General features: G+C 39.9%; 1 protein-coding gene across 1 annotated transcript in view; it reads right to left on the bottom strand.

The window, feature by feature from the left end:
- The window catches only part of SPATA7 (spermatogenesis associated 7), a gene marked incomplete at both ends in the record, with an annotated part of 41,105 nt that extends 28,084 nt beyond the window's left edge, over positions 1-13,021 (bottom strand). Inside the window, 4 exons of the mRNA XM_080618217.1 lie at positions 9,628-9,675; positions 11,087-11,179; positions 11,832-11,912; positions 12,979-13,021. Coding sequence (XP_080474343.1) covers positions 9,628-9,675; positions 11,087-11,179; positions 11,832-11,912; positions 12,979-13,021 — 265 coding nt within the window. The remainder of the gene's footprint in view (positions 1-9,627; positions 9,676-11,086; positions 11,180-11,831; positions 11,913-12,978) is intronic.
- Between the last annotated feature and the right edge of the window lie 14,341 nt (positions 13,022-27,362).

Below are 27,362 nucleotides of genomic sequence, written 5' to 3'. Positions count from 1 at the left end.
ACGTTTAATTTGCTCAAAGGCTTGTTGTTGCTCAGGGCCCCATTGAAAATCATTCTTCTTCCGGGTCACATAGTAGAGAGGGCTTACAATTGAACTGTAATTTGGGATGTGCATTCTCCAGAACCCCACAGCACCCAAGAAAGCTTGTGTTTCTTTCTTATTAGTTGGTGGAGACATTGCTGTTATTTTGTTGATCACATCTGTGGGGATCTGGTGACGTCCATCTTGCCATTTTATTCCCAAAAATTGAACCTCCTGTGCAGGTCCCCGTTTTATGGCAAAATCGGCTTTCAGCAGGATTTGGATTATTTTCCTCCATTTCTCAAAGACTTCTTCCACTGTATCACCCCACACAATAATGTCATCAATGTACTGCAGGTGTTCTGGAGCTTGCCCCTGTTCCAGTGCATTCTGGATCAGTCCATGGCAGATGGTAGGGCTGTGTTTCCACCCCTGGGGCAGTCGGTTCCAAGTGAACTGGACACCCCTCCAAGTAAAAGCGAAGTGTGGCCTGCACTCAGCTGCCAAAGGAATTGAGAAGAATGCATTGGCAACATCAATCGTGGCATACCACTTGGCTGCCTTTGACTCCAGTTCATACTGAAGTTCTAGCATGTCCGGTACGGCAGCACTCAATGGTGGTGTGATTTCATTCAGGCCACGATAGTCTACTGTTAGTCTCCACTCTCCGTTAGACTTTTGCACTGGCCATATGGGGCTATTAAAGGGTGAGCAGGTCCCGCTGATCACTCCCTGACTCTCCAGTCTATGGATCAGCTTATGGATGGGAATCAGGGAGTCTCGGTTGGTGCGATACTGTCGTTGGTGCACTGTTGTGGTCGCGATTGGCACTTGTTGTTCTCTGACCTTCAGCAACGCCACAACTGAAGGATCCTCTGAGAGACCAGGCAAGGTGGACAGCTGCTCAATTTCCTCAGTCTCCAAAGCAGCAATACCAAAAGCCCATCGGTACCCTTTTGGGTCTTTGAAGTACCCTCCCCTGAGGTAGTCTATGCCGAGGATGCATGGAGCCTTCTGGACCAGTCACAATGGGGTGCTTTTGCCATTTCCTTCCAGTCAGGCTGATCTCAGCCTCCAGTACAGTCAACTCTTGGGATCCTCCTGTCACTCCAGAAATATAGACGGCTTCCATCCCTTGACAGCTTGATGGCATCAGGGTACACTGTGCACCGGTATCTACTAGAGCCTTATACTTCTGTGGGACTGATGTGCCAGGCCATCTGATCCGCACAGTCCAGTAAATCTGATTGTCCCCTACCTGCACCTGGCTGGAGGCAGAGCCCCTCTAACAGTCATCACAGCGTTGGACACTTAAGTCGTGTTGAAAGGGATTATTCTTCGTTATCACAGGAGCTGGAGTAAAATCAGCTCTTCCGCTCCATTTGGGAACCTGCTCACCAGAGACTGAAGCCACAGCTCTCATGGGATGATTAGTCTTGACCCTTGTTCCTATTTTCAATTCACGCACCCGTTCCTCCAAAGCTGAAGTAGGTTTTCCATCCCACTTCATCATGTCTTCTCCATGATCCTGCAGGTAAAACCATAGGGTGGCCCATGGCGTATACCTTCTATATCTTCCCTCTCAAACAATAGGACGCCTTTTGTTAATAGCTGAGATGTGTGTTGGTACACGTGAGGAGCTGGATAAATCAGACAGATCGTCCCTCAATTGTTTGACATCCTGGGCACAGTTTTTCCACAGCTGAGATGATGGAAGGGGTGAGATTGTCTTCGAACCTCGGAGTTTATGAATCATTTTATCCACTGCTAGTGGTACTATGTCATTCCAGGTTACTGTTGCCAATGAATGGGCATATGATAACGGTGCATTCTGTGCAAGTTTACGCCACATGGTCGTGTACGTCCGACTTCATCTGGGTCTATGGGTATATCCCTGTTATTCGGTTTGATGTGATAGATCATCTCTACAATGGCTGATTCCCTCAGAGACTGGATGCCTTTGTCTAAAGTAGTCCACTTGGCCAAACGACTCATAACATGGTCCTTGTATGGAAACCTTTCTTTCACAGCTGCCAAGAGCCACCTCCAAAGACTGAGGGACTTTTTCTCTCTTCCAATTGCTTTGTCAATTCCTCCTTCTCTAGCAAGTGATCCCAGCTGCTTGGCTTCCGTACCACCTAGTTCGTGACCATCGGTCCCATTGTCCCAGCATTGGAGCAACCAGGTGATGATGTGCTCCCCTGGTTGATGGGTAAAATCTTTTCGCATATTCCGTAGCTTGGTTGAGGTCAGAGGTCGAGAAGTCACCTCTTCTTCTTCTTCTTCTTCTTCTTCATCATGTGATGATAACTCCTGATCAAATGCTGGACTGGGTGGTGAATACATTGTTTCTTCATCTTGCTTCACCCTTCTTGCCTCTTTTTTGCTTTTTCTCTTGCGTACAGGGGCAACTGATATTGTTACGAATTGGTCCTCTGGTTTAGCTGCAGTGATTATCACTGTGGTTTGAGTAGCTACTGTACTTGTCACTGAGGCTGGTGTAGCTGCTGTACTTGTTGCTGGGGTAGCTGCACTGTCCGTTGCAGCCAAAGTTTGTGTAGCGACTGTACTTGTCGCTGGGGGTGGTGTAGCTGCTGTGCTCGGAGCTGGAGTAGCTGCACTCTCTGTTGCTTTGCCCTCAGATCCAGGGACATTTTTTTACTTTTGAAGGTGCTGGATAGTGCTGAACAAGGCCCGGTAAGCATAGGCCAAGCCCCAGCACATTGCCATGATTTGTCCCTCTCTGGTATGACCAGGGTGACAACACACCTCATTTAAGTGTTTTACTAATTCTTCTGGATTTTGCACTTGTTCGGTGGTGAAACTCCAAAGCACTGGAGGGACCCACTGACCTAGATACTTGCCCATACTACCCCCCACACCCTGCCACTCATGGCTGTCCAGCCTCGGGGAAAATCTCTCGGTCCTCCTACATCGTCATCTAACCCCAGACAAGACCCAGCCCTGACTCTGCTTAACTCTTGAGATCAGACGTAATGGTTGTGGACAAAACACACTCTGTATGCGTGCCAACATGATGATCCCCATCACAATCAGCAAACAGGTCTCAACAATATTAAAAGGCCATTCAAAAACTTCAAAACTCTCAAACAATGCTGTAAACGGTCTGGGAGGGGCACTGGGAGGGTAAGAGAATGTCTCCTTCACAGGTTGACCACCCAAGAAGGAGAAAAAAGATGTATAGTTGCTAAGCACTTCTATTATATAGCTCCCAAAGTGTAAAGGTGGTGACCACACTGGGAACACAAGCCAGATCAGTTTCATGATCAATGATTCTATTGTATTACAAGTCATTACCATAAAGTACAATGAGACAATGACCGCCCAAGCCTCACACTTGAAAAACACTAACACAGCAAATACCAGCTCTAAGCTAGCTACGACATACTGAAGCTGTGAGATCAAAAACAACAACTTTGAGAGCCAATAAATCAGCATTGTGATGAGTGACTATTAATCCGAAACACCAAATGCTTATCACAAATACAATTAGACACACTCCGGTCAGATCTATCGTTATCTCGACCCTTCGTGCCCCACACTGGGCGCCAAAAAGAACTGTCGTGGTTTAAGCCAGCCGGCAAGTCAGCCACGCAGTTTCCACTCCCCCCCACCCCCTGGAGGGATGGGGAGGAGAATCGAAAGAATGTAACTCCCACAGGTTGAGATAAGAACAGTCCAGTAACTAAGGTATAACACAAATCACTACTGCTACCACCAATAAAAATAATGATAACAGAAATAACAAGGGAAGAGAATACAATACCACCCGCTGAAAACAAGCCCGACCAAGCAGAGAGTGCCCTTTCAGGTAACTCCCAGTTACATCCCCGGGCATGATGTGCTGTGGTACGGAATATCTCTGTGGCCAGTTTGGGTCAGGTCTCCTGTCCCTGCTTCCCCTCCTCCCTGGCAGAGCATGAGACTCACAAAGTCCTTGGTCAGAGTAAACATTACTTAGCAACAACTAAAAATATTGGTGTTATCAGCGTTGCTCCCAGCCTGAAAGTCAAAACCACAGCGCTGCACCAGCTACTAAGAAGGAGAAAAAGGGACTGCTGCTGCTGAACCCAGGTCATTTCTGAAACAACTGCAGATGGACATTACAGTTTCTCTATTTCTTGATCTTTACAGCTGAAGACTGCAGGCCTTTCTTGTCTATGTGATCTACTTATCATATTCAGTATGGCTGTTGAGTTCCATATTAGCACAACTGGACAAAATTTTTGGTCTGCTTAATTCATGACGTCAGACTAGTTGATCTACTATCCATTCGCAACTACAGACTATGAAAAATGTGTTTCTGATGTACTGAATACATCTCTAAAATTAATTACCTCATAAAAAAAGAAAGAAAACATTTCTGCAGCAAAATTTTCAAGTAAATAATTTCTACAAAAAGATAGAAGAGCCAAGTTAAAAGTACAGGCTTATAAAGATTTTTTCTACAGTGCGTTTTCTTGCTTTCAAAAAATTCATACTTAATAGATGTACTAGAACATCTTTCCAACAATATACTTGAACTCTGAAAACATACATGTTAGAACAATCTGAGTGTTTGACTTTAAGAACTTTCATCAGTTGCTTATAACTTTAATTTTCAGAAATGCATATGGAAGGACAAGACTCAACAGAAAAACTAAGAATCAAAGATGGGAAGATTTTGTGAAAGGTTCCTGTAAAACCGCGGCTACAACAAAATACGTACGACAGCTTTTCACAGATCTTTGCTTTTCATAGCATAAAAGTAGACAAATATAATGTAAACTATGTGATCAGATGAAAAATTAAAATTTAAATACATAATTATACAAGAATATGTATTTCTTTGTATTTCTACTTGAACCTAACCTCCCCAAAAGCAGGAAAACAGCATTACTAATCAGTATGAACTGTTGGCTCTCCTATACCTCAACCCCTCCTTTCCCTTCCCCTTCTTCCCCCAAGTATTCAAGATCCATAATGCTAAAATAGATTTCTGGTGCGTTACTTCTCAGAATAATTTTTTTGTTTCTTCTCCACCACCCCACCCCCTTCCTCAGTATCAAAGAGACCTGCTTTCCCAACCACACTAATCACTGGGTTCAGGTTGTACCATCAATATGCCCTGTGGAAAAACCTCTAAACATATGGGTTGAAAAGTTAGTACTGTTAGAAACCAGGCATGTGTAGCAGCAGCTGTCTTACTTGGCATAGCTTTTGTCAAGTTTTCTGGCACAAATTTCACAACCACAGACTTCTAATGGCTACTGGTATCAATCAACATGCTTGGACTAATTCTGAACATAGAAGTTTCACATTTCAAGCAGTTTCACATTTTAACAACTATTTTAAGTCAGCAAGGCTGATCTAATATACAAGAACATGCACACTGCTAGCCCAGTGGCATGGCAGCTTGCCTACTTTGCTGCCAGCTAAGATACCAGGAAAAGAACAGTGGAAACTAAATCCACTTTAAGGACAGAACACATTCAGTTGGCCAGGGACACTGTCAACTACAGTATCATGTTTAATTCCTAAACACTAATGACTGATTCATGGCAACAACCCCAAAGGGAAATACTCACCTGCTACTTTAGCAGTACATGAAGCACATTTTCAGGGGATGTTTTTTAACACTATCTGCAGGAATTCTGATTTGTAACTCTGTGCTATTAATAAACCATAGAATTTGAAACTGAAAATTTACCCTCCTTCCCAAATCTCTTTTGAAACAGAGGGGGAACAGAAACCTTATTTGGGATGAAATAAGTAACAAGACAAAGAATACAAAGAGAAAAAATAATATGCTTCAGCTGAGCCAATGACAGGTACTGAACTACTGGGAGAATAAAGCTGTAAACACCTTAGCCTCAGTGACACTAGATTCTGCCAATATTCAGTCATACTGATGCTGACACTGTGCCTGTGTAAATCGTGTGTCCCATCTCCAGCCAGAAAACAGAAATCGTTTTGAAAATATTCTAAAAATCCTTTTCCTGTACTTTATTCCTCAATACATTTTCAATACTCTCATTGCCTTAACCATTGGCTGTCATTTCCACACAATCTGTTTCCTAAAAGACACAGGAAGAAAAACTATTCTCCAGTGGATCGCCAGAGATGCTACACATGATACCTTGCACTGAGCTTAACACCTGACCATGTAACACTTGGTTGGCTATTATTACAATACAGAAATCTGTAGTTCTTGATGAGCAATGCATAGAACAGCAGGAAAAAATCCAACCACTCATTTTAACTACGAAATAAATTGAGATAATTATCAGTTTCATTCTAAACATCTAGATTCTGCAAGAATAGTAAAGATACTAGACAAGGGATGCCTGTGTAGTCTTAAACCTTAAATACCTTGAGACCAATAATGAAGAGTTTGAAAACAGATGTGCCCCATGGAATTATGCCTTTGCTAACTCTGCACAAATTTCAGCCTGTGTGGCATTCTTATCTGCTTATAAAACGATTTCAGTCAGGTCACAAAACATATGAAGAAAGCAGGTCAGAAAAAAGTTACATGCACACATTTGAGTATCAATATTAACTGTTAAAGATTCTTATTAAGAAAGAAAAATCTCAAGTATCTGGTACAAATACATACATGAAAATCCTGGACCTGCTGCAGCTGAGACACTTTTGCCATTGACCATCATGAAACTACGGCATCTAAACCTCTTATATTCCACCATCCAATATTTGCCTTTTAAAACTAAAATTACCATGATAAAAGCTTTCAAGTTCTAATCCTGACAGCTTTTGAATTGGACATCTGGAAAAAATCTTTCAGCTATGCAGATATTGTGACACTGGAAAAGGTTATTCAGGCTGCAGAATCTCCATCCCTGGAGGTTTCCAAGACTTGGCTGACTGATCTAGTGCTGACAGAAGTCTTATCTTGAACAGGAAGCTCACGGAGGTCTAAATGACCCCTGAAGGTCCCTTACAATCAAAATTGCTGTGATTCCATGAAAGCAGGTATGTGACAGAAACCCTGTTTCAGTCCCTGAAACGTTAGGAGAAATGACAATGCATACAGACTGAGCTGTTGAAGAGAAATCACTAAACAGGAAATCTATGGACCAGTGTTTCTCATCTCTAATCAGGTACACTCTCTTCTGAAATGGTAAACAGAACCAGTAAGCAACCTGTATAACTTCTAGCTTTGTGACTGGGGCAAGTGCTGAACTCCAATGAAATCAGATGTTGAGACATTTCTCTCACTCTTGCAGATAAAAAAAATGGGAATTTTCTACTGTGAGAAAAAGAAGTGTTTGCAGCACTTTATGTAAATAATTTAAGATGGAATGTAGTTGGGAACACTTTTTAGCACTGCAAAGTGAAAACACCACATTGAGAAATAGTCTAGTAAAAACATATTGTTTACATAAGTTTGCTTTATTACTTTGCTTTTTATCTTTCACTTGGCACTCACACTTTTATTAGAGAACATGAAGCACCTCACAAAATAAACCTGAAAACCAGGGCAGAGACATAATGCTGTCTTGAGAAGCCACTTTTAGGTGGAAAAAAATACATTATCCACTGCTTTGTTGAACAGATTTTTAAAGATGGCAAATTCACTGTCACTTTATAATTGCACAATTCTTCTCAGTGCAGAACATCAAACCAACATTATATGTTAGAATGGAGCTAAACCTAAGGATAAAAAGCTCTAACCAGACTGGATACTCAGCTCTGGAGACTAAAAAATAGGTCCAACATTTCTTCCAAATGAATCCTGTGCTATTCACTAGGACTAAGTTTTTTGCCTTTGTGAACAGGAAACATTAAGGGCTGTGGCGATTGCATGCATGTTCTAATAAGATAAAAAACAGCAGCATTTTCCAGCCCTGCTTGAAAAGACGTGAAAGAACAATTTAGTGAGGATTTAGTGTACCAATTTTATCAAACAGACAGTTAAAACAAAAGCAGCAACAAAGGTGAAATGTTTCCGTCACAGCCTGTATAGGAGATTAATGTTCTGTCTGTGACCAGGACAGAGTTACATAGTCAGATATTGGTCTAAGTAAAATGAACTGAAAGAGAAGCATTGCACAAAGCCTTGCTACCTGAAATGGAAATTTCCTCACTTCAGAGTGCATCTGCTAGTGTAATGATAATTATCTGTTAAAGTTAAGGCACTGTTGCTGCCTCCCAAAATGAACTCATTATTCAGGGAAACTTACTCAGGTGTGAAACACCCAAGCTATCAGCTCAGAAGCATTTTATCTGTAAAGACAGCAGACTCAAAAATAAATGGGCATTTGTTAGCATTGAGAAAGACCCAATATCTCAAAAGGTACAGAAGAATACTTAATTAGGGAAATGAAGAAAGAGTCTAGCAGATGCAGAAAGAAAAGCTACATGAGGTTTTTATTACACAAAACCACAGATGTAAATATTTTTCTTACATCAACCCTGTATTTTCATGTGGGTTTCAAAGCAAATCTTGGTAGAGCTGGAGCATGAGAACAAAGGCTTTTTCCAGATGACCCTGAAGAACAGGTGACCTGAATTGCTACTGCAACCTGCAGACTCCAGACATCCCAGCAACACTGTTGCTACTTGTACTGCATCTTTTGAAACAGAAGGCAAGCCCACACACTGTATCTTTAATCCTGGTGCGGCTTGTTGCTTAATTCCGACTTGAAACATTATGTGGAAGTACTGCAAAAGAATTCTGATGAAATTTAGTCTTTAGCTACAAGGATGACTGATTTCCTGCATAAGCTCTAGTTACTCTGATAATTTTAAAAAGCAGTATAACTCTTGCTGGCCTGGATTTGAGACTAACAACAAAGAATTCTGTCCTCAGAAGGTTTATCTTCCCATCCTAAGAGAATAGCTGATTTTTCTCCAGTAATTCAGAAGTTGTAACTAAATACTGCATTAGAGAAAAATGCAATACCGATAGATCACAGAAAATATACCTTTGTAATGTTAACAAACAGCTGCTATTTACCCCTTGACTAATACACTTCATTTAGTATTCCATAAACCAGTGATTTGAAAGTACTGGTCTATGAAGTAAGGCTACAGTACTGATATTTTTAAACTGTGTTAAGAAATGAGACAACTGTAACTGAAAAAGTAACTGCAGTTTAATTCAGGCTCTAGAGCTTGTAACTGCGAAATGGAGCAAGAAGTTTCAGTCCTAGCACCCAGGAGCCCACATTCCCAAAATTCCTCTTGACCTTGCACTTCTAAGCTCTTTTCTTCAAAGTTCAATCTTACATCACAAGAGAAAAAGATGACATTCTCCTTACAAGCTCCATTAGCTGCACACGGATCCTAAGCAAAATTAACCATGATCCTAAGCACATCACTGACACACCAGGTCCATCGCACCAGCATTACATTCACTGCAGTTCTTACAAATACCTGGAGAAGGATGCAAAAAGCTGACGAAACAAGCAGATATATGAATGCTGTATATTTATATATTTATAAATAAATATATACTATACATAAATATATATTTATTAAGGGTTATATTCTATTGTTACACTTCTATTCCTCTGTCTCTTTTGTTCTATTAAGTTAGTTTTACAGAAGCTTTTGCAGAATTAATGTAACACAAATACTTACATTTGATGCTGGACAACCTACTTTTGGGCACTGAACAGTCTACAGCTGCTGAAAATAAGAAAAAAAAACAAATGGGAGTGAGTCAAAATTTACTTAGTATTTGTGATGGCTAGAAAAAACTAGCCATTAATCAACACAGAACAAAGACTAATTTAGTTAGAACACAGCAATTCTTCTCTATTTTAAAACATGCTATTTACTGTGTATTTAAAGTATTAGGTTGATATTAATACAGTCAGAGAATTTTTGAGATAAGGGTGTTAAAGTAAATATGTATTAGAAGGAAGAATCATCACTTAAATGAAGATTCCTTACAAATTTTGTGCTGATGGGATTTAATTGCACATCTGAGGATACCAACGATGCTACATGGTAGAGAGATAACAGTACATTTTTGAGCATGGACTCTGGCAGAATCTGAAGCCCCGGTGTACCTCTCTTGAAAGCAGGCATTTAATTTTAAATACTCAGGACATCCTGCCAAAAGTTGTAGCATTTAATGTCTAGGACTGGGAACCCTGTAACAAGTTTATGCCATGAAGAATGAAAATAGGCTGTGAACTGTAAAAAAAATTAACAACTATTTACAGATCTTCTTAGCTTTGTGCATGATATTAACTTTTTAAACACAGTACTTCACACTCCTTATATGACCTTAAAAAAATAAGTTTGGCTGTAATACAGTTTGTTTTCAATTGTAGCGCTGACAACAGGATATTGTCAGTTCATAGTGGAGTAACCACACACATTTCTAAATCTGAAAAATATTTGTTCAGGATCTCACCATAATTAAGAAACATACAAACATGTACAAGTTTAATAGGCTCCAGGTTTCATATTTGCCTTTTGGTAAACACAAGTACTTTCTAACATTAAAAAATGTGAAAAAAAACCCCATACATTTTTAACGCTTAAGAAAACAGTGTAGCAACATGATTTTCTCATTTGTAAACACATAGGGCAATTTTCAAAAGCCTTAAAACTCACCAATAACATTGATTGCAATATCTACAAAAAAGTTAATGAATATTTTTTAAATAAAAAAACAGTAAAAAGACATGTAAGTGTGCGAGTTTAGCTGGAAACGTTCTGCCTTCATTCCTAAAATAAATTCTGTATGTCTGCTGTTGTCACTATCTCCATGATTTTCAGTTTGGCATATTATTTCATAATTCATTATTTCATCAAAAGCAGAATGAAGCAAATACAGCATAAAATGCCCTAAAATTAAATAGTATCTTTTGCAACAAACTTCCAAACTACAAAATTTCAATCTCAATTCTAATTACTAAATTACTAAGTAGCTGCCATATCTCCTTGCTGAGATCACTTTGATTAAGAAACAGAAAGAAAAGTACACTTCCTACAGATCAATTCATTCCCTCTTAATATGAGCCCATTCTGGGAGAATAAGCTAAATCTGGGAGTAGAAGGTTCATTCATATATGCACATTTTTACCTTTGGCTGAAAGGATTTTGTTGTAATGAAACACCATGTGGTCTCTGATCAGGTATTGATTAGTTAGACTTTGAGAGGAGTCGATGCAGAAAGCTGTAAGATTAAATATATTTGAACATTATAAAAGCAGTCACAAGAATACTAAAATTTCAAACAGTTATAACTGCAATTCAAAGTCACGAAGTTAAATTACTGTGTGCTTAAATTCTTTGCTCAATTGTAGTCATTTTTCTTTACCAGTTGCCGTCATATGAAATCATAACTGTCTCCTTCCCCTCCCCATCCCTAGTCAGACATTAACTCAATAAATAGCTACAGAAGTGGCTGAAATTGGACTATGAAAACATCAGCATGGAAATTTCCTGTTTCTCCACTCTATGCTCTTTTGCAAAAGGTGCCTGAGGTGGCAGTATGGCACAGAAACTAGTCCACGCAAACTACTGACTGTAAAGGAAAATGTTTAACCTCAGAGGTTCTTTAATGCAGCAACCATACACATACTCCAGGTAATACAGATGTAACATTGTTATATATTTGTTTATCTTGCTATTTGTAGCTAGCAATACAGTCAAGGCAAAATCACTCCTCAAACGTATTTTCAGTAATGCTGACTAAATGTAAGTACTATTTAACATCACCAATTAAGCTCAATGCAAAAGTTTTAATTATAAAAACATTTTAATCATAAAATCAATGAATTCACATAAAAGGAACCAACCTTCTGATGAAAGCACAAGCTACTTACCATTACTTTTAGTACTTAGTTGTCCTTTAAACGGACTTGCTGGACCACATCTAGGAATGGTAAGAGCTGGGTATTCATTGGCTTTAACAAAGTGTCAAACAAAAACCAAAAGTCAGAAAAAGAACGAATGTGTATTTTTACAGACAAAAAAAAGTAGTCTTTCTCCAAAGAACTCATGAACAGCTGTATTGGCTCTTTTTCATAAAAGAAAAAGAGTTTATTTAAATGTTAAGATATTACTGAAATACAACAATGTAGTTAAGTAATTTAATCTAACCACCAAGGTACAATAGTAGTGCTTTCACTGGTTCAGGGAGTCAAACATCACCTCAGTCTGAACTTTACATTGGTTGTTCAACTGCACAGAGACATGGCCACAGTTTTGTACCTACACTACCTTTCAATTTGTTTTAAAGTTCTATTGATCAAATTTTATCATTATGTCAAATGATTAATGTGAAAAAATATTCTGTATGCAGACAATGAGTGTGGTAAGCATTATACTAAAATGTAAGTTTAATAGATTGAAGTAAATTATGTTCACGTAAAAATTCATCCTATCAATGAGAATATATGATTTAAAAAATCTGGTTTGCCATTCGATCTTGGGGTAGTTTGATAGACTGGGAACTCTACAGGCAAGTACAGATGCTGACAAAACTTAATAAGTTGTTATGAAAAATGACAGAATGTGAATTAAAAGCTTTGCAACCCCTTCTCAGAAACAACACTGTACTGCCAACTCACACTCACTGTCTGTTATGCAACCTGTGATTTAAAGATCTGCACCTGAACTAATTAAGTAGCTGCAACACATTTAGAACAAATCTGAACAGGAGATATACTATTACTACAATTACTAATGTATATAAAACATTCATTTAAGCAACCCAATGCACCTAAAATGCAAAGCAAAACCAACAGGGTTTCTTTAACAAAGAAACACATACCACATTTACTTAACAACAATTCTAAAACCACACAACCAATTTCTACAGATTGGTTATAACTATCAAGGCGCATATGGTCTTCCCATTCCCACCCCACTTCTCATCTGTCAGTTCAAGTGTCTGCAACTGCTAGCTGTTTCCTAGCACTTGGAGGCATTTACAGCTCTGGGGCAGTAACTCCACTGCTGTACACTTACTGGTAACCTCCAGCTTTCCACCCTTCACCAGATGAAGCAGCATACGGGACTACCCAAGATGAGTGGGCATCTCTTCTATGTGGTCTTCAGTTGGGTTGACAAAGGCAGACATAATTACAAACTCTCTGGGGGTTGCAGAAGCCATGCTGAAAGCCATGCCACACTTCAAAAGCCCCTCAATCCCACCTGTCATGGCTTCTTACACCCTGCATGCCCAGCACCTGGGTTTCCAGGGGCTTTTTTCCATTTCCAACTGTTTTATAAAGACTGCTGGAGTACTACGGTTCTATTTTAAGTGCAATAGTGTGTCACACAAGATGGTTAACATGGTGTCTCACTATTAATTAGTAGACTGCAGCAAAACAAACCATTAACAATATTTTAATATAATTTCCCCAAAGGGCCTTAGATACATAAAAAGACATACTGTACTAAATTTCAAGTAACTAGAAATAGTTTGGGAAGCGACAAAAAGCATTTTACAAAGTAAGTAAAATGAAAGTCATTAGCATATGTGGAAATTTGCAGAGTATTTTCTTGGGACCTTGTTGTGAAATGACGCTAAATCTGGATCAATAAACTCAATCCTTGTTCTTACAAAGCACAACAAATACCAGGGCAATTTTTAATTAGTATGTGGCCTTTATACAGTACAGGCTTCTGTGGCTTTACAGTATTAGAAGCAGTGTCTGCAAAAATAGTGCTCCCACTACTCTTTGCTGTGAAGTTGCCAGATTAGCAGTAGGAAAGGGGCAAGAACACATTAAAAAAGAAAAAAAAAACAGGAAGAAAATGCTATTGCGTATTATTTCAACCCTATCCTGCAACTGTTTTTAGACTGTTTTCTTTAAAGCCAAATGACAACATTCCTGCTCATCTGTATCAATTTCAAATGGCTCGTTTTAAATTCTCCTTCTGATTCAATTCTTCCTAATCTCTATTTGTGATTTAAACAGATACATGAGCAAACAATGCTAAATTATTTTAAAAAATATTAAATTTCCAAACATACAGCAAAAATTTATTAGATTTAGAATGACTGTCTCCATAACAACTACAAACCTTTGCCAATAAAGGCTTTCTTTATTGGTTAGGTATTATCTTTCTCTACCATACACTATTACATACAAGTGGTATTCACCATCTAGCTGGATACCCACCCTGAAACCCATGAGTTCCTGAAGTTACAATGTGTTTAAAGAATGCAAACTCTGGGAGGGCTTGAATGTTAGATTATAAAATTTCAGCTGATAAATGTTTGTCCTAATGATAAAAAAAAAAACCCTCACATATATGCCAGATATCTAGATTACAGCAGACACCTGAGAATCAGAAGGGTTTTGGTCACATCTAAATATTCCAGTATTTTCTGTATGTCAGCGCTAGGTTATAATTCCAGAAGGAGACACATATGACACTTAGCTAAATGCTTACAACACCCCCTCTATCTCCTTTTTATGTGAAAGAAGCACACAAAGGTAAGTGTGGGTATCTTAAAAAAGCAGAGAGATTGTTATAACTGCAGTTGATTCTCTTCAGGTAATCTAAATGACTTTGCCCTGAGTTAAAGATGATCAGAGATGCTCAGAAACCTGTTGCTTTTACCGTCTCCAGCTGGAGACACATCTGTTCAGCACTATAGGAGAAACAGACTTCGAAATGGTCACTCGCTTTGCATCACCAGCAGATGGCACACGGATAAACTCCGTCAAAAACTACAGTCCACTGGTTTTGTCCTTTACAATTAACCTTTATCAGGCTGCGGGTGGGGTGGAGACACTTTCTATGTCTTAGAATAAAACTTCCAGTCACAAATTGAAGGTTTATGTAAATATATTATCAGAACCGGACTCAAAACTCTTCAAGATACTTTAATTTCTTTAAAGAAATCATTCTTTGAGATTTAAGCCTCAGAAACTCAGATGTATAATGGACTCCTATCTTTGATATACTATCCATATAATTATGTGATTTAAGCACAGATTTCCTCATAGATGTAAGTGGACTGTCTACAGTGAATATAAAATCATGATTCTCACACTGAGTGAGAGATCTAAAGTATACAGGGCAAGCAAATTAAGTATTTCTAAAAATTAATTACATCTTTTAGTTCCTTATTAATACTGCTATTTGCTTCTTGTAAGCTTCCCCTGCAAGTGTGTGACACTGCACAACCAAACTCATTCTCTATAATTCTTTCCATCTGGTATCTAAGGTAAGTAATAATTATATTATTCCAAAAAGATTTTTAAAGTATTTTGTTTAAATTATTTTTTCATTTTCATTTAAAATGCATTCTATCCTTATTTCTTATTTTACAGCCTTAAAAATGAGGAAATTGGTGGTTTCTATTGTTACTTTGTTTCCTGGTTGTTAGCAGCTATGCAGGATTTATTATTTATTATTTTTCTACAAAACCATTTCAACTTTGAAACATAAATATGTACTGGAAAGAAGCCCAGTCTTTCATTAAAGCCTTCTCATAGGAAGGATTTTAAACACAAGTATTAGATTTACTATTTTTGTAACAAACCTGTGCTTCAGACATAGCAGATAAAAAATACTGAAAATAAAAAAATCAGCCTATCCTTACCCACAAAGACTTGTTACTTAAAAGATAATCCACAAAAAACCACAAAGACCTTAATTAGGATATTAGATATAGGCATATAAATCCAGCACTGCAAGCCACAAACATCCACTTAACTGTGTAGAGAAGTGTGAACACTGTATTTTTCAAAGAGCAGCTCCTAAACCTTAGCTTGGGTTCAAATAACCCTCAGCCCTAGATAGATACGGACCTCAGGTCTCCCCAGCTGTTCCAGAGGAATATGTTCATCACTCCACAAAGGCATCAACCCCTCAGTGCAAAGGTTTTTTGGTGGCTCCAGGACTCTTGCATTCCTGGTTGCACAGTGACCTCCTCTCAGCTGGAAATACAGGAAGCTCCTCTGTCTCTAATGGACAAGAACTGCATCATTTGCATGAGATGTGGGGATTTGATCTTCCTGAGGCTGATAAGGACACTCAACCCACAAGTTCACCCTGCTAACTCTGTACACGCTAATAGTACTCTACAGTATTAATGCTGTACACATGCTGAGGAACAAACTGAAGTGGTTTAAATAATCTCTGTGAAATCCTAAATGACTTAGTAGTGATGGAACTTCCTTTAAACATCTAATTTAACATATCTGAAAAGGTCATAATTAAAAGAACAAAATTAGGACCTGAAATATAAGTTCCTCTCTCTTTGGTACTATGATAAGTTTTAAATCAAAGTAACCATTAACTCTTTATGCTACAGAAATGGTTGTGCACATGAATTCAACACAAATACACACAGCAAATGCTGCTATTTCAAAGTACATTAAGAGATTAACCTGGTCACAAAAATCCATACTGGACTTAAAGTTAATTTGTTTAAATAAGAAACTAATTTTTCTATTTTCAACTATTTTTTTATTAACAGGATTATATACTTAAAAAAAAAGAAAAAAAAAGAGTAAGAGGATGCTCCCTTAGTTGTACTACTACTAAGGCCTGCCTTCTCATCAGTGTGGTTTACATCCTCCTACCATACCCCCCCTAAACTCCTTTCAATTTCCCCAGTTTGTTGTCTTTTCCTTACCTGCATTCATCCTCAACATCCCCTACTTGCTCAGCAGTGGCTGAAGAGGTGCTATAGGTGTTATAATTGGTCATCTAATTTAAGCTTCTCTGGTTGCTTATCCTTGGCTGACTAGTTCTTATCTTCTAGTTGCATATCTGGGAATGAACACAAAACAGAATGACTTTCTCTCAAAAAATGTGTATAAATTCCTTGAGTTTTCTCCTACCCAGCCACTGACATTTGTACCACTAAAAGTCCTATTTCTTTGTCACAAACAGGTGAAGTTGGCTAATAGATGCCAACTTTCCAATAATGGAAAGAGGAGAATGCCAACAGAGACCAGTGACTCACCCACAGACTCCTTCTTTAGGAAAACATGTTGAAACGTGGCATGTTTCCACTGCTTTTCTGCATCACAATCACAAGAGACCTTCAAACATGGCTTCAGATTGAGCTGGTTACTGAATGCTGATAGTATTCCATTTTATTTGAGAGTTACAGTGGGGCAAAACTGAGCACTTTGTAGTCACACCTGTATTTTTTTCAGGTTCATGCAAGCAAAACAGAAGCCACTTGGACTCATATCGGTTTCCAGTGATACCAGAACTTCTGTCAGTTCTGATAGTATAAAGTCTAAGATGTGAAGCCAGCTTTAACAGAATCACATATAAGATTTGTTAAGAAATGGCTGGATCCACCAGAGGAAAAATACAGCCATTATTTTCTAAATTTTCTGAAGCAATACTTGATGAACAAAGCCCCAAGAAACTACATTACCCTAATTTTGAAATAACATCCCTAATATCCCATCTGAATTTTGCATGGGATCATTTGTGTCAGAGGCAAAATATGATGAAAATGATACAATGTATCATTCCTTGACATATGCACCACCCATAATCTTCTAAGACGTTAATTAGATGTGCACTATTTATACACTTACTATGCTGGATTACACCAAAGCTGTTCTTTACACCCATCCCTAATGCCTAAGAGTCAGGTCTCTCACTGCTTTACAACTAACATTCTGATAGTATTCTGCATAAATTAAAACCATGCCACCAATATTACAGTACAAGAGTCAAAGCCTCCTCTGATAAATTTAAGGACTCTAATGAAATAGTAGTGTACAGTAGCCTTAAAAATATTTGTTATAATTTTCCCAGCTACAGGCTTCACACGACCAGTTAGGGAAGTTTTGGATGCAGGTTATTGCTCTATTCATACTTCAAAAGCAGAAAGAAGCGGCTGTGTGTGTCAGCAGCACATTCTGTGATCCAAATTGCAGGCAGAAGCAAATGAACTTTAGTAAGACCCATCATCATCTGCTTGGGCAGCACCTCTAGATTTAGCAGTGGCACCAGCAGTTTCCTATTTTCTAGAAGGGTGTGTGAGTGATGGTGTTCCAGAAGTGACCGTATGTTACTTTTAAATCGTATGTGTAAAACTATCAATATTTGTATCACAGATTAGAAACGTCTTTCCTAAAAGGTTACTAACCTGAGTTCATTGAATAGTTGTGCCTGTGCAAGATGGCAAAAGGTAATCCAGGAGCATACTCTACCATGTGCTGTAACAATTCTTGTGGGAATAGTGCTATCACTCAAGGGCACTAGAACACTAGCTCACAAGCATGTCCTACAAGACAAATGTGTTTTCACTTCCACTGCTACATGAAACTCAACATTATGTCATCCCATGAACATCCATATTGAAGGTGTTTCAATACCTACTGTCAAACCAACCAACAGATAAAATATATGTACATGTCTAAATGACACACTGTATTTAGATTCTTCTATATGTATTGAAAAAAACCCACCCTCCTTTGTTAGTATAATCTGTGCCTACAAGGAAGCTCCACAAACACCCCATTTGCATTATTAACTTCCACCCCCTCGTATCTCTAACTGAAAATACATTAGCAAAACTCTAATGCACAGATGACCTCACCCAGGGTGGAGAGCAGAGAAACCTCAATCCACTGTGCTTCAAGAAAAGTTGCAAGGTATAAACTGGAGCAAAATAGCTAGCAGGGTTAATGATTTGAATCCTGTTTCCTTTAGCACATATTTCACTTGAAGCATGCAAGAAATCTTCAGTGAAATGGAACTTAAAGTCAGATTCAAATTTAAATTATTTGCTAAATGGAAATGGGATTAGCTAAGTGACTAAAACTCACTTAATAGACTATTTGACTAATGGTCAAATTAAAGACAGGTTTAAGGACTTGCTGAACCAAGGTTTTAATTTGGTAAGAAGTTAAGGTCAGTGATTAACATTTCCCAATTTAAGTTAAAATGTACTATTATGTTTCACATACAACTTCAAAATGCTCATCCTTCTTTGAGGAAACAAACAGATTCTTTTTCAACTTCTTTGCCGGTCAAAGGCAACTTCAGCTTCTAAAAAGTCAAATTAGTTTTACAAAATCAGCGCTAGAGTTTAAAAACTGTTCATTCAACTGGCAAATGGAGGAATACAAAGGAAAAAAAACAACAAAACCAAACAATTCAGAAGTCACAGATGTGTGTTAACACCCTCCCAGCTACAGTCAGATTAGTGCACAGATTTCCTGCAATGCTGGAAAAGTCTAAATAAGATGGTGCTGTCTTTAAATATGGGAATATTGAAATTTTGCGTTAGTGTCTCTGAAGCCTGTGCAAACTGCCTAAACTTAACAGCAGCCTCTATGCACCAATAATGGCGACTTCCCCATCATTCTAAGATAAAAGTAACACAAATGTGTGTCATCGATTACCAGTAAGTATATGATTTCATTGCTGTTCAGGTATGTGTCAATCACTGGCTGTGGGAATTTAACAGCCCAATGCAGAAGACTGGACTGAAACAACACACTGGTTTAGAATGTCAGTATTCAGATTATTTGAGGTCACACTATAAATCTGTGACTATATGAATCAATTCCTGAAATTGCTGCAGTAAGTAACTTGAAGGTTTATGCCTGGAATTAGGGAAAAACATAAAGGCCTAATTCTTCAATATTTTTATTGAGGAAAAAAGTCTCAGCCTTATTTGAACTTCAAGAAGACCTACATGGAAATCCTATACTGCCAGCATTGTTCCCAGACTAAAACCAAAACACAGCACTGCACCAGCAATACTATGAAAGTAAAATAACTGTTACACCTATATATGTGTGTATATATATATAGGTGCAATATATATGTATATATGCAAAAAAAAAAGTAATAATTTTTGTTACGTATTCTTTAGACTATGCAAAAGAGAAACCCTGATACAAAACAAGCGTAAAATCTTGCTTCTTTCTTTACAATAATGACACCAGGTCTGAACAAGAAACTTTGCAGAGTACACCAGTACATCAAACAGCGTATCCCACCTCTTCTGTATTAACATTCTGGATATGCAGTGTGCAGATATAATTGTCCTATAGAGAAACCACAAATATTATGTGTTTTGCCTCTTTCATAAACTGTCTGCAAACAATCCAATGGCTGTTCTACCAAGTTTGCTCAGGTACCCAGATTTCTAGGTTAGCTCATTGTAAGGAATTTGTATCTCTGCCTGGGCTAATCCCTGTTGTCTGTAAGGGTTGCTCCTGTATGTCTGTGAAACTAGACACTGGGCTGGCCATTCACCTACTTCTGACTCTATGATAACCTCCTATGCAGAAAAGCAATTGCTTCCCAAGTAGAGACACACACATTTATTCTTTTCTACTTTTGAATTATTTTTTTTACTTTTTTGTTAACAGGAGTCATTCACGCAAAGCTTGCTGCAATCTGGATGAAATTTAAATCTTGTATCCTACATATTCTCATTTTATGGTCAACAGACAGCACGTTTTCTGACTGTCTATAAAAATATTTTGAGAATCAAAGGAAGAATAATCAGAAAAAGGATAAATTTGTAATAAATTGCCTTCACATTTACAGGATATAAAAACTGGATGCATGAGATACCAATTTTTGCCCTGAATTTCGTATTTCTGTGTAGTATTAGAATTCACGTTCAAACTCCGCTTTGATATCAGGTATCTACTGTAGTGACATCCATCACTATCAACAAAGACTGGAACTGACACCAAGATGCAACATGAAAGCGTAACGTTATCTCAAAGGATCTGACTTTAGGCAGCTGACTATGATTTTGACACTACAGCGCAGCACTGAGTAACTCCTACCATTGTTTTACATTCTGCATGTAATCTCGTCCAGATCTAAAAATATTTGAGGCATTTTCCAAGAGCCAGAGTTGGCTCATGCCAACATTTTTGTGTGCTTATGCCTGTTTTTATCATGAATGACAAATGCCCCTAAGATTATTCATAGGAACAGAGAACAACAGTAGCCCACAGAGAGTTAAATCTGGGTAAGAATCACTTTATGAGAGCTTCAAAGCTTTTTAGTCTTTAAGTACACCTGCCTCAAAATCCCACCAAAACAGAACACTTGGATCTACATCTAAATGCCGTGTAAGCGATGTGCTACACACAGTGTAAAATCCAGTATAATTCACGAATAGCAGCTTTGGAGAAGAAATAAACTGACTCCAAGAAGCACAGAAGGCCTCAAAAACGAAGCGCTGACAGTGGCAGCCTGGAACATTCACCGTAGCAGTGATAATGTTGTACCTGTTCAGACACATATGCACACTTCTGATGATGGCTGTAACCTGGACAGTTGAAGGCCGCACTTCTCGGAGGATTATAACCTTTCAGGAGGTTTTATGTGTGACCTTTCACAACTCCAGCTGCTAAACCTCGCTCACTGAGGGCAAGCGCCTGCACTCGGCCTTTTCCACCACCGCAGACCCGCTGCCCCTCAGCCCGGCCCGGGCACAGCTCCCCACGCGTGACAAACAGGGCGGCACAGCTGAGGGCAGGCGAATGCGAGCGGAGCGAGCTCCGAGCCCCCTCAGCCCCGGCTGCAAAATCCTCCGCGCCTCGACCGGTCCCCGCAGCCCCAGGGCGGCGCTGTGCCCGCCCCCCGCGCAGCGGCTGAGTCGCCGCCATGCCCGCCGCCGCACGCCGGCGGGGAAGGGGGAGGTACCGCCTGCCCTCAACCCCGGGTGGGAGACGTGCGCGCCCGGCACCCCCGCGCCCGGTAGCTACGGAGTAGGCAAGGCGGCAGTCGCGTCCTGCCGGCTCCCTTGCTCCCCACCCAGCCACCGAGCCGTTACCAAGTCCCCCGCACCTTGACTCCGCACGCTGCTGCTCTCCATCCTCAGCCCCATGCCCCCGACCGGGCCCGAAGGCGCGGCGCACGCCAGCGCTCGGTTCGCCGGCAACGGGCGGTTGGGCGGGCGGGCGGGGCGGGGCGAGGCGAGGCGCTGGGCCTGGTCCGCCGCGGCCTGGCTCGCCCGCCTCCGGCGTTGCCATGGCCACGGCGGCGGGCGGCGGCGTCGGGTGGGGAGGTCTGAGCCCCGCGGCCCCGCCGTGAGGGATATCCGCTCTTGCAGCTTCAGCCCCAGGGCTGGCAGCGTGGAGAAGGTGCGGGGAGCTGTGGGATACACCCTCACCCCTTGCGTTGGGCCCCAAGGCGTCTTTTCAAGCGGTGCATTGCAGCCAAGCAAACGTTTTGCCCCGCCAGTGAAAGGTGCCCTAATTATTTAAGCCTTTTTCTTCTAACTTGTCAGGGAGCCAAACAATAATGGATGCCAAGGAGTGATTTAGGGCAAATTGCTCATATGTCAGAGGAGTGAATGACAAATCGAGAGCCTAGATTATTCCCAGTGCCTTACACTGCAGAAATTTATTCTCTATACCTTTCAAAATAAACAGTGCCTTAGAAATGAACCACAAAAGTAAACTTTCGAGAAGCAGCATTTGATCCCATCACTGATCAATGCTGATGTGTTGGACTTTAACTTTTTGAAGAAGCAATAGGCTCATATTTAAGTTTTGTCAGGCACATGTTACACATCCCTTTGTCTGTACATTTTATGTGAAACTTTATCTCACTGCTTGGCCAGGGGTACAGCTTTCACCACCATCACCAGACACCTCAAAAAAGGCCGCATATTATCCCAACTGGAGGGATATTCCCCTCACCATCTAGAAATTATTATTAATCATAGGCTGAATGCAGTTTTTCAAGTTATTTGCTACTCTTCCTTACATGCCAGGAAAATAGTCTGAATGTAGTTCAAAATCATAGCAAACTCAAGGGAGTTGTATTTTAAAACAGTTTTTCTTCCGTATCGCTGCCTCATGCAGAGCTCCCAGTAAGTCACACAAACATTCATGCTGGATGAAACCTGTGGTTTATCTACCCCAGGACTTTGTGTAGACTTTACCAAATACTTCAGAAAACTTTTCAGTAGCTGACTATTTCGTGTTAGCTGAAATGTCTTGCTAACCCCTAGCTGTTGATGGTCAGCTTCTGCTTTCCCTTGCGATTGTAAGTATTCCCATTAGCTATACAGAGTCTGGTTTGGATATGGCCTTAGTTCTTGTGCTTCACGTATTAGTGATCATTTTGGCAGTCTTAATTATTTTTTCTGTAAAATCATCTATACATGTAGTTAGTGTTAAATTTGTCTGGGAGAGATAAGAAGAAGGATCATATGCTTTCGAAACCCATTGGTACTCCATCCTCTGGTGGTTGTCTTTCTGACTGCTTTTTTTATCAAGCGTACATTACCATGGCATTTCAACTACCATCAATTATGATACCACAAACACTTTTTCGTCAAAAAAAAAGCAATCTGATAGCATTTTGTCATTTTCTTTTATGTCCCTTGATGTGAGGGAAATGTCACAGAGAATATCTGTTCTCACTCCTCCGCACAAAGCCAACAAATCCAGAAAGCCTTAAATTCAGCAGTTTTGGGTTGGGGGGTTTTTGTTTGTATTTGTTTGTTTGTTTGGTTGGTTGGTTGGTTTTGGGTTTTTTTTTTTCCCCTTCTGAATTAGATTTTTGATTGCATGTGAAATTAGCAATTTAGAGAAAGGTTTTAGGAAATTGGTTACCATAGTTTTTGTGTTTCAGGGTCTCTGGTTTAGGCTTTGGTATAATCCAGACAATTAAAACTGTAGAATGTAGAAGTACAGACAGTCTTAAAGAGTTTCCATTTCAGATACCTGAAGATACTAGAGAGAATATAAGTGCATGAGATTCTCATCTCTAGTGGTATCCTTAAATACTCTATTCACTGCAGAGACCATGCTACAGACACCACTACTGTTTTCTTTTTCTTTTTTTTTCTTTTTTATTTTTTAATGAGCTGCTCATAGTAAGATTTTTATACTTTTTAGATACTTCTTCTGTTTCATTACCTAAATTCTGAATTTCAGGTTCCCAAATTCTCAGTGTGCTGTACTCAACATGCATGGATTTCTCATACTTTCCTCCCTATTGTTCCTATGCTTTTTTTCTACCGTGTAGATAATTAAAACACCCAAATGTAAGTGACCATTTTTAGAAACATATCACAGCTATTCCCCTGGTTTCTAGGCAACACTGAGGGAATGTTGTGATTTCCACTAGTTTCCTCTCAATCAACAGCCACAGAATCCTGGAGATATCCTGGCTCTGGTTTTTTTTTCACCTCCAGTGGCAGCACAGAACAAAACTTTATGTATTTCTAATTGGCCTGACTTACAGTTCTTTGGCCTTAGGCTCCCTTTGGTCTGTGAGAGTATACATATTGAAAGTGTAACTGAAAAGTAACCCAGATGTATAGCAATATGCTAACACGTTAAGTCCTGTAATATGTACTAAAAAAAATAAGCCTTAACAAAAATTGAATCAGTCTTGCACTTTGATCCATCCAAAAATGCACAGAAATAACTAACAGATTGCTGCAGAGAGCCTACCATTTTTGGAGAAGCAATAAATGACAAAACGTGTAAGATTTGCCTTTTCCCAATTTGAAAAGGGGAAACACAGCAGTGAATCTTGTTGGCTGTCTTTTTTAGCAGGGCATTTTCCATTTTTGCTTGGAATGCATTACACAGAACAAGGTTTTAAAATGTACTTACACTGGGAGAGAATGAAAGCAGCAGGAATGTGTTAGAATCATAGGGTTGGAAGGAAGCTTATCTAATTCCACTCCCCTGCCATGGGCAGGGACACCTTCCGCTAAAACAGGTTGCTCAAAGCCCCATTCAGCTGACCTTGAACACTTACAGGGATGGGGCAGCCACAATGTCTCTGGGCAACTTGTTCAGTGTCTCACCACACTCACAGTGCAAAACTTGTATCTAATCTGAAATCTGCCCTCTCACAGTTTAAAGCCATGCCTGCTTGTTTTATCACTACCTGCCCTTGTAAAAAGTTCATCAGCTTTCTTGTAGCTCCCTTTAGGTACTATAGGGTCTCCCTGGAGTCTTTCCTCCAAGCTGAACAAGCCCAGCTCTCAGACTGTTTTCATAGCAGAGGTGCTCCAGTCCTCCAACAGCAGCAGATAATAGTCTGTGGACTGTCAGAGGCTTGGTAGTCTTGGTGACATCCCTGTTATGAGCCCCCAGTAAGCAGCACACCTCTCTAGAGAGCACATCAGGTCAGTAAGTGGGGGCCTCTGTACCTCTCAGAAGAGAGTTGCCTACTACTATCACCCATTGCTTTTTCTTAGTGTGCTGGTTGTTGTAGGGAGCAGATCAGACTGCTCTACTAGGCTCCAGCATCTCCTGATGCAATGTGTCTTTCCTCTTCAATATGCAGATCCATGGAGCAGTTCTGCAGGGGCACCTCAGGCTTCAGGAAAGTCTCTTCCTCCTGTAGGTCCTTCCCATTGCAGGCTTCTATTCTGCATTATTGGCTGCCCTTCCCTTCTATGTGTGCTGGTGGGGGAGATTTTGCCTGTTGGGCTGTGAGTCTGCTGCAGACTGTGCTTGTAACCAGTTATCTCACTCCACCCTGTTATCTCAGCCACCCTGATGTTACACAGCTTCCTCACCACCTCTTGCAGCTGGGCCACCTCCTGCAGGTCCTCCACCTGTGCAGCTCTGCTGCCTGTCCTGCCCAGAAAAAAGGTCTAGGCACCTCCTGCAGCCTGAGGTCTTCACTGCAGCCTCTCCCTTCAACAGCTTCGTCTGGGTGGAGGCACTGGCCTCCTACCGCTCCTACCACTGAGGTAGATGGTGCAGCACCCAGCCCCAGCTGCAATCTTTGCTCTCAGAAAAGTACTATTTTGCCTTGTGGATCAGGTAGGATGAGTGCTCTTGGCCTGTGCCTGGTTGCTGAGTTATGTGGACTTCAAGTTTCCCCAGTTGGTCAGTGAAATGTCCCTCCTTCCAATATATTATGAGAGACACATTTGCAAGTGTAGATGGGCATCTGTCCCTACCCTGACACAGGCATACAGAACTATCACCTTTTTGTCTACTTCAAAGCAGCATTTATAAGACAAGCTGGGTGTTTGTTTTTGTGGAGGAAATAAAGAAAACAAAGTCTTTAGATAAAAAAGTTTGTTTATGTATTTATTTATTTATAGCCAACTTTCTTTTGTAGTTTAGCCCAGAGACAGGGTGAGTTTCCTCTGAAAAAGACTGCATGTCTGGCAGGACCTCAGTTACCTGCTCAATTGGGACAGAGACCTTTTCATGTCAAAACTCTGCTTTTTTGGGATTTGGCTTTCTTGGAAAAAATAGTTTGTATGTATGTTGGAAAATTAAAATCTGCACTTTTTTTTGAGAATCTTCGCTTATTTCAAGCCATTGGTTTTCTTGCATGCTGTGTATGCAAGTAATCTGTGTATGAAAGTAAGCCTATGTATGCAGGCAGAAAACATCCCAAAACCAGATCTGCACCCCATATTCACAGAGAATTCTAGAAAAACCCTAAATTCATCACACTGTATACTTTACGATTTAAATAAATCTTCTGAGTTTACTTGAGGTTTTTATTTGGCATCAATGCCCTTTCTCAGTGTGGATTTGCTACCTGCCTGTGGCTTGGGGTGTCAGCATTACAAGCACCTTGCTGCCACTCACAGCAGGCTGACACTGACTCGCAGCAATCCCTAGCTGCTTCATTTAGACCATTAACTTTGCAATCCATTCCTCTATGACTGTCCGGAAAGAAAAAATTTCTCTGAAAGATTGGAGGAGGCAGTGCTTTCAAAATGCACTTAAACAGGTGTCTGAGCAGGTTTTTTCTACTTAGGAAATTCTTGTGTCAAAAAATTGGAGTGGCTCTCATGCAATTGGTGTGAGAGTTAAAAAAGAACAGACTTAATAACTACTGAATTTTTGTTTGTTTGTTTGTTTGTTTCCCTTAAAAAAACCCCAACAAAACAAAACATACTTTTCCAGGAGGAACAGTAGGTTCTTTTCTGCCTCACATTTGTTGCATGCTCTTTGGTGATATGGTTCTTGAAGTTATTTAAAATCATGTACAGTCTTGAAATATCATTGCAACTTACTAAGTGATAGAAAGTTATGGATTTTGGCAGGGCTGGAGACTCTTTCCCTTTCTTCATGGCAATGCATTTAGTTGTTTTGTTATTGTCTGTATGGCAGCAGTAGTCAAAGATTTTTCTAAAGCTCCAGTGAGAAAGATGGTGCAGAAACAATTCAGAAGAGATGGTCCATGTCTTAAAACCTGCAGGTTTTAATATCCTGTAATTTAGAATGCCATAAAGGAGCTAACTTAAAGTAAGAGGGAATGTGATAAGGAAGATGAGGGGAATTAGTTATAGGAATATGTAATGATGTGAAGTTTCTATTAACACAGTGTTAAACTGCCATACTATTTATCAGCTTAAAAGAAAAACTCTCCCCTGCAGTATGAATAGCTACTACCAAACCCTCTTCAGGAAGCTGCTGTACAACTATTCTTTC

The sequence above is a fragment of the Psittacula echo genome, assembly GCF_963264785.1.
Source record: "Psittacula echo genome assembly, chromosome: 5".
Taxonomy (NCBI): Eukaryota; Metazoa; Chordata; class Aves; order Psittaciformes; family Psittacidae; genus Psittacula; species Psittacula echo.
Note: the sequence above shows the minus strand (reverse complement) of the source record. Positions and strands in the feature narration are given on the sequence as shown.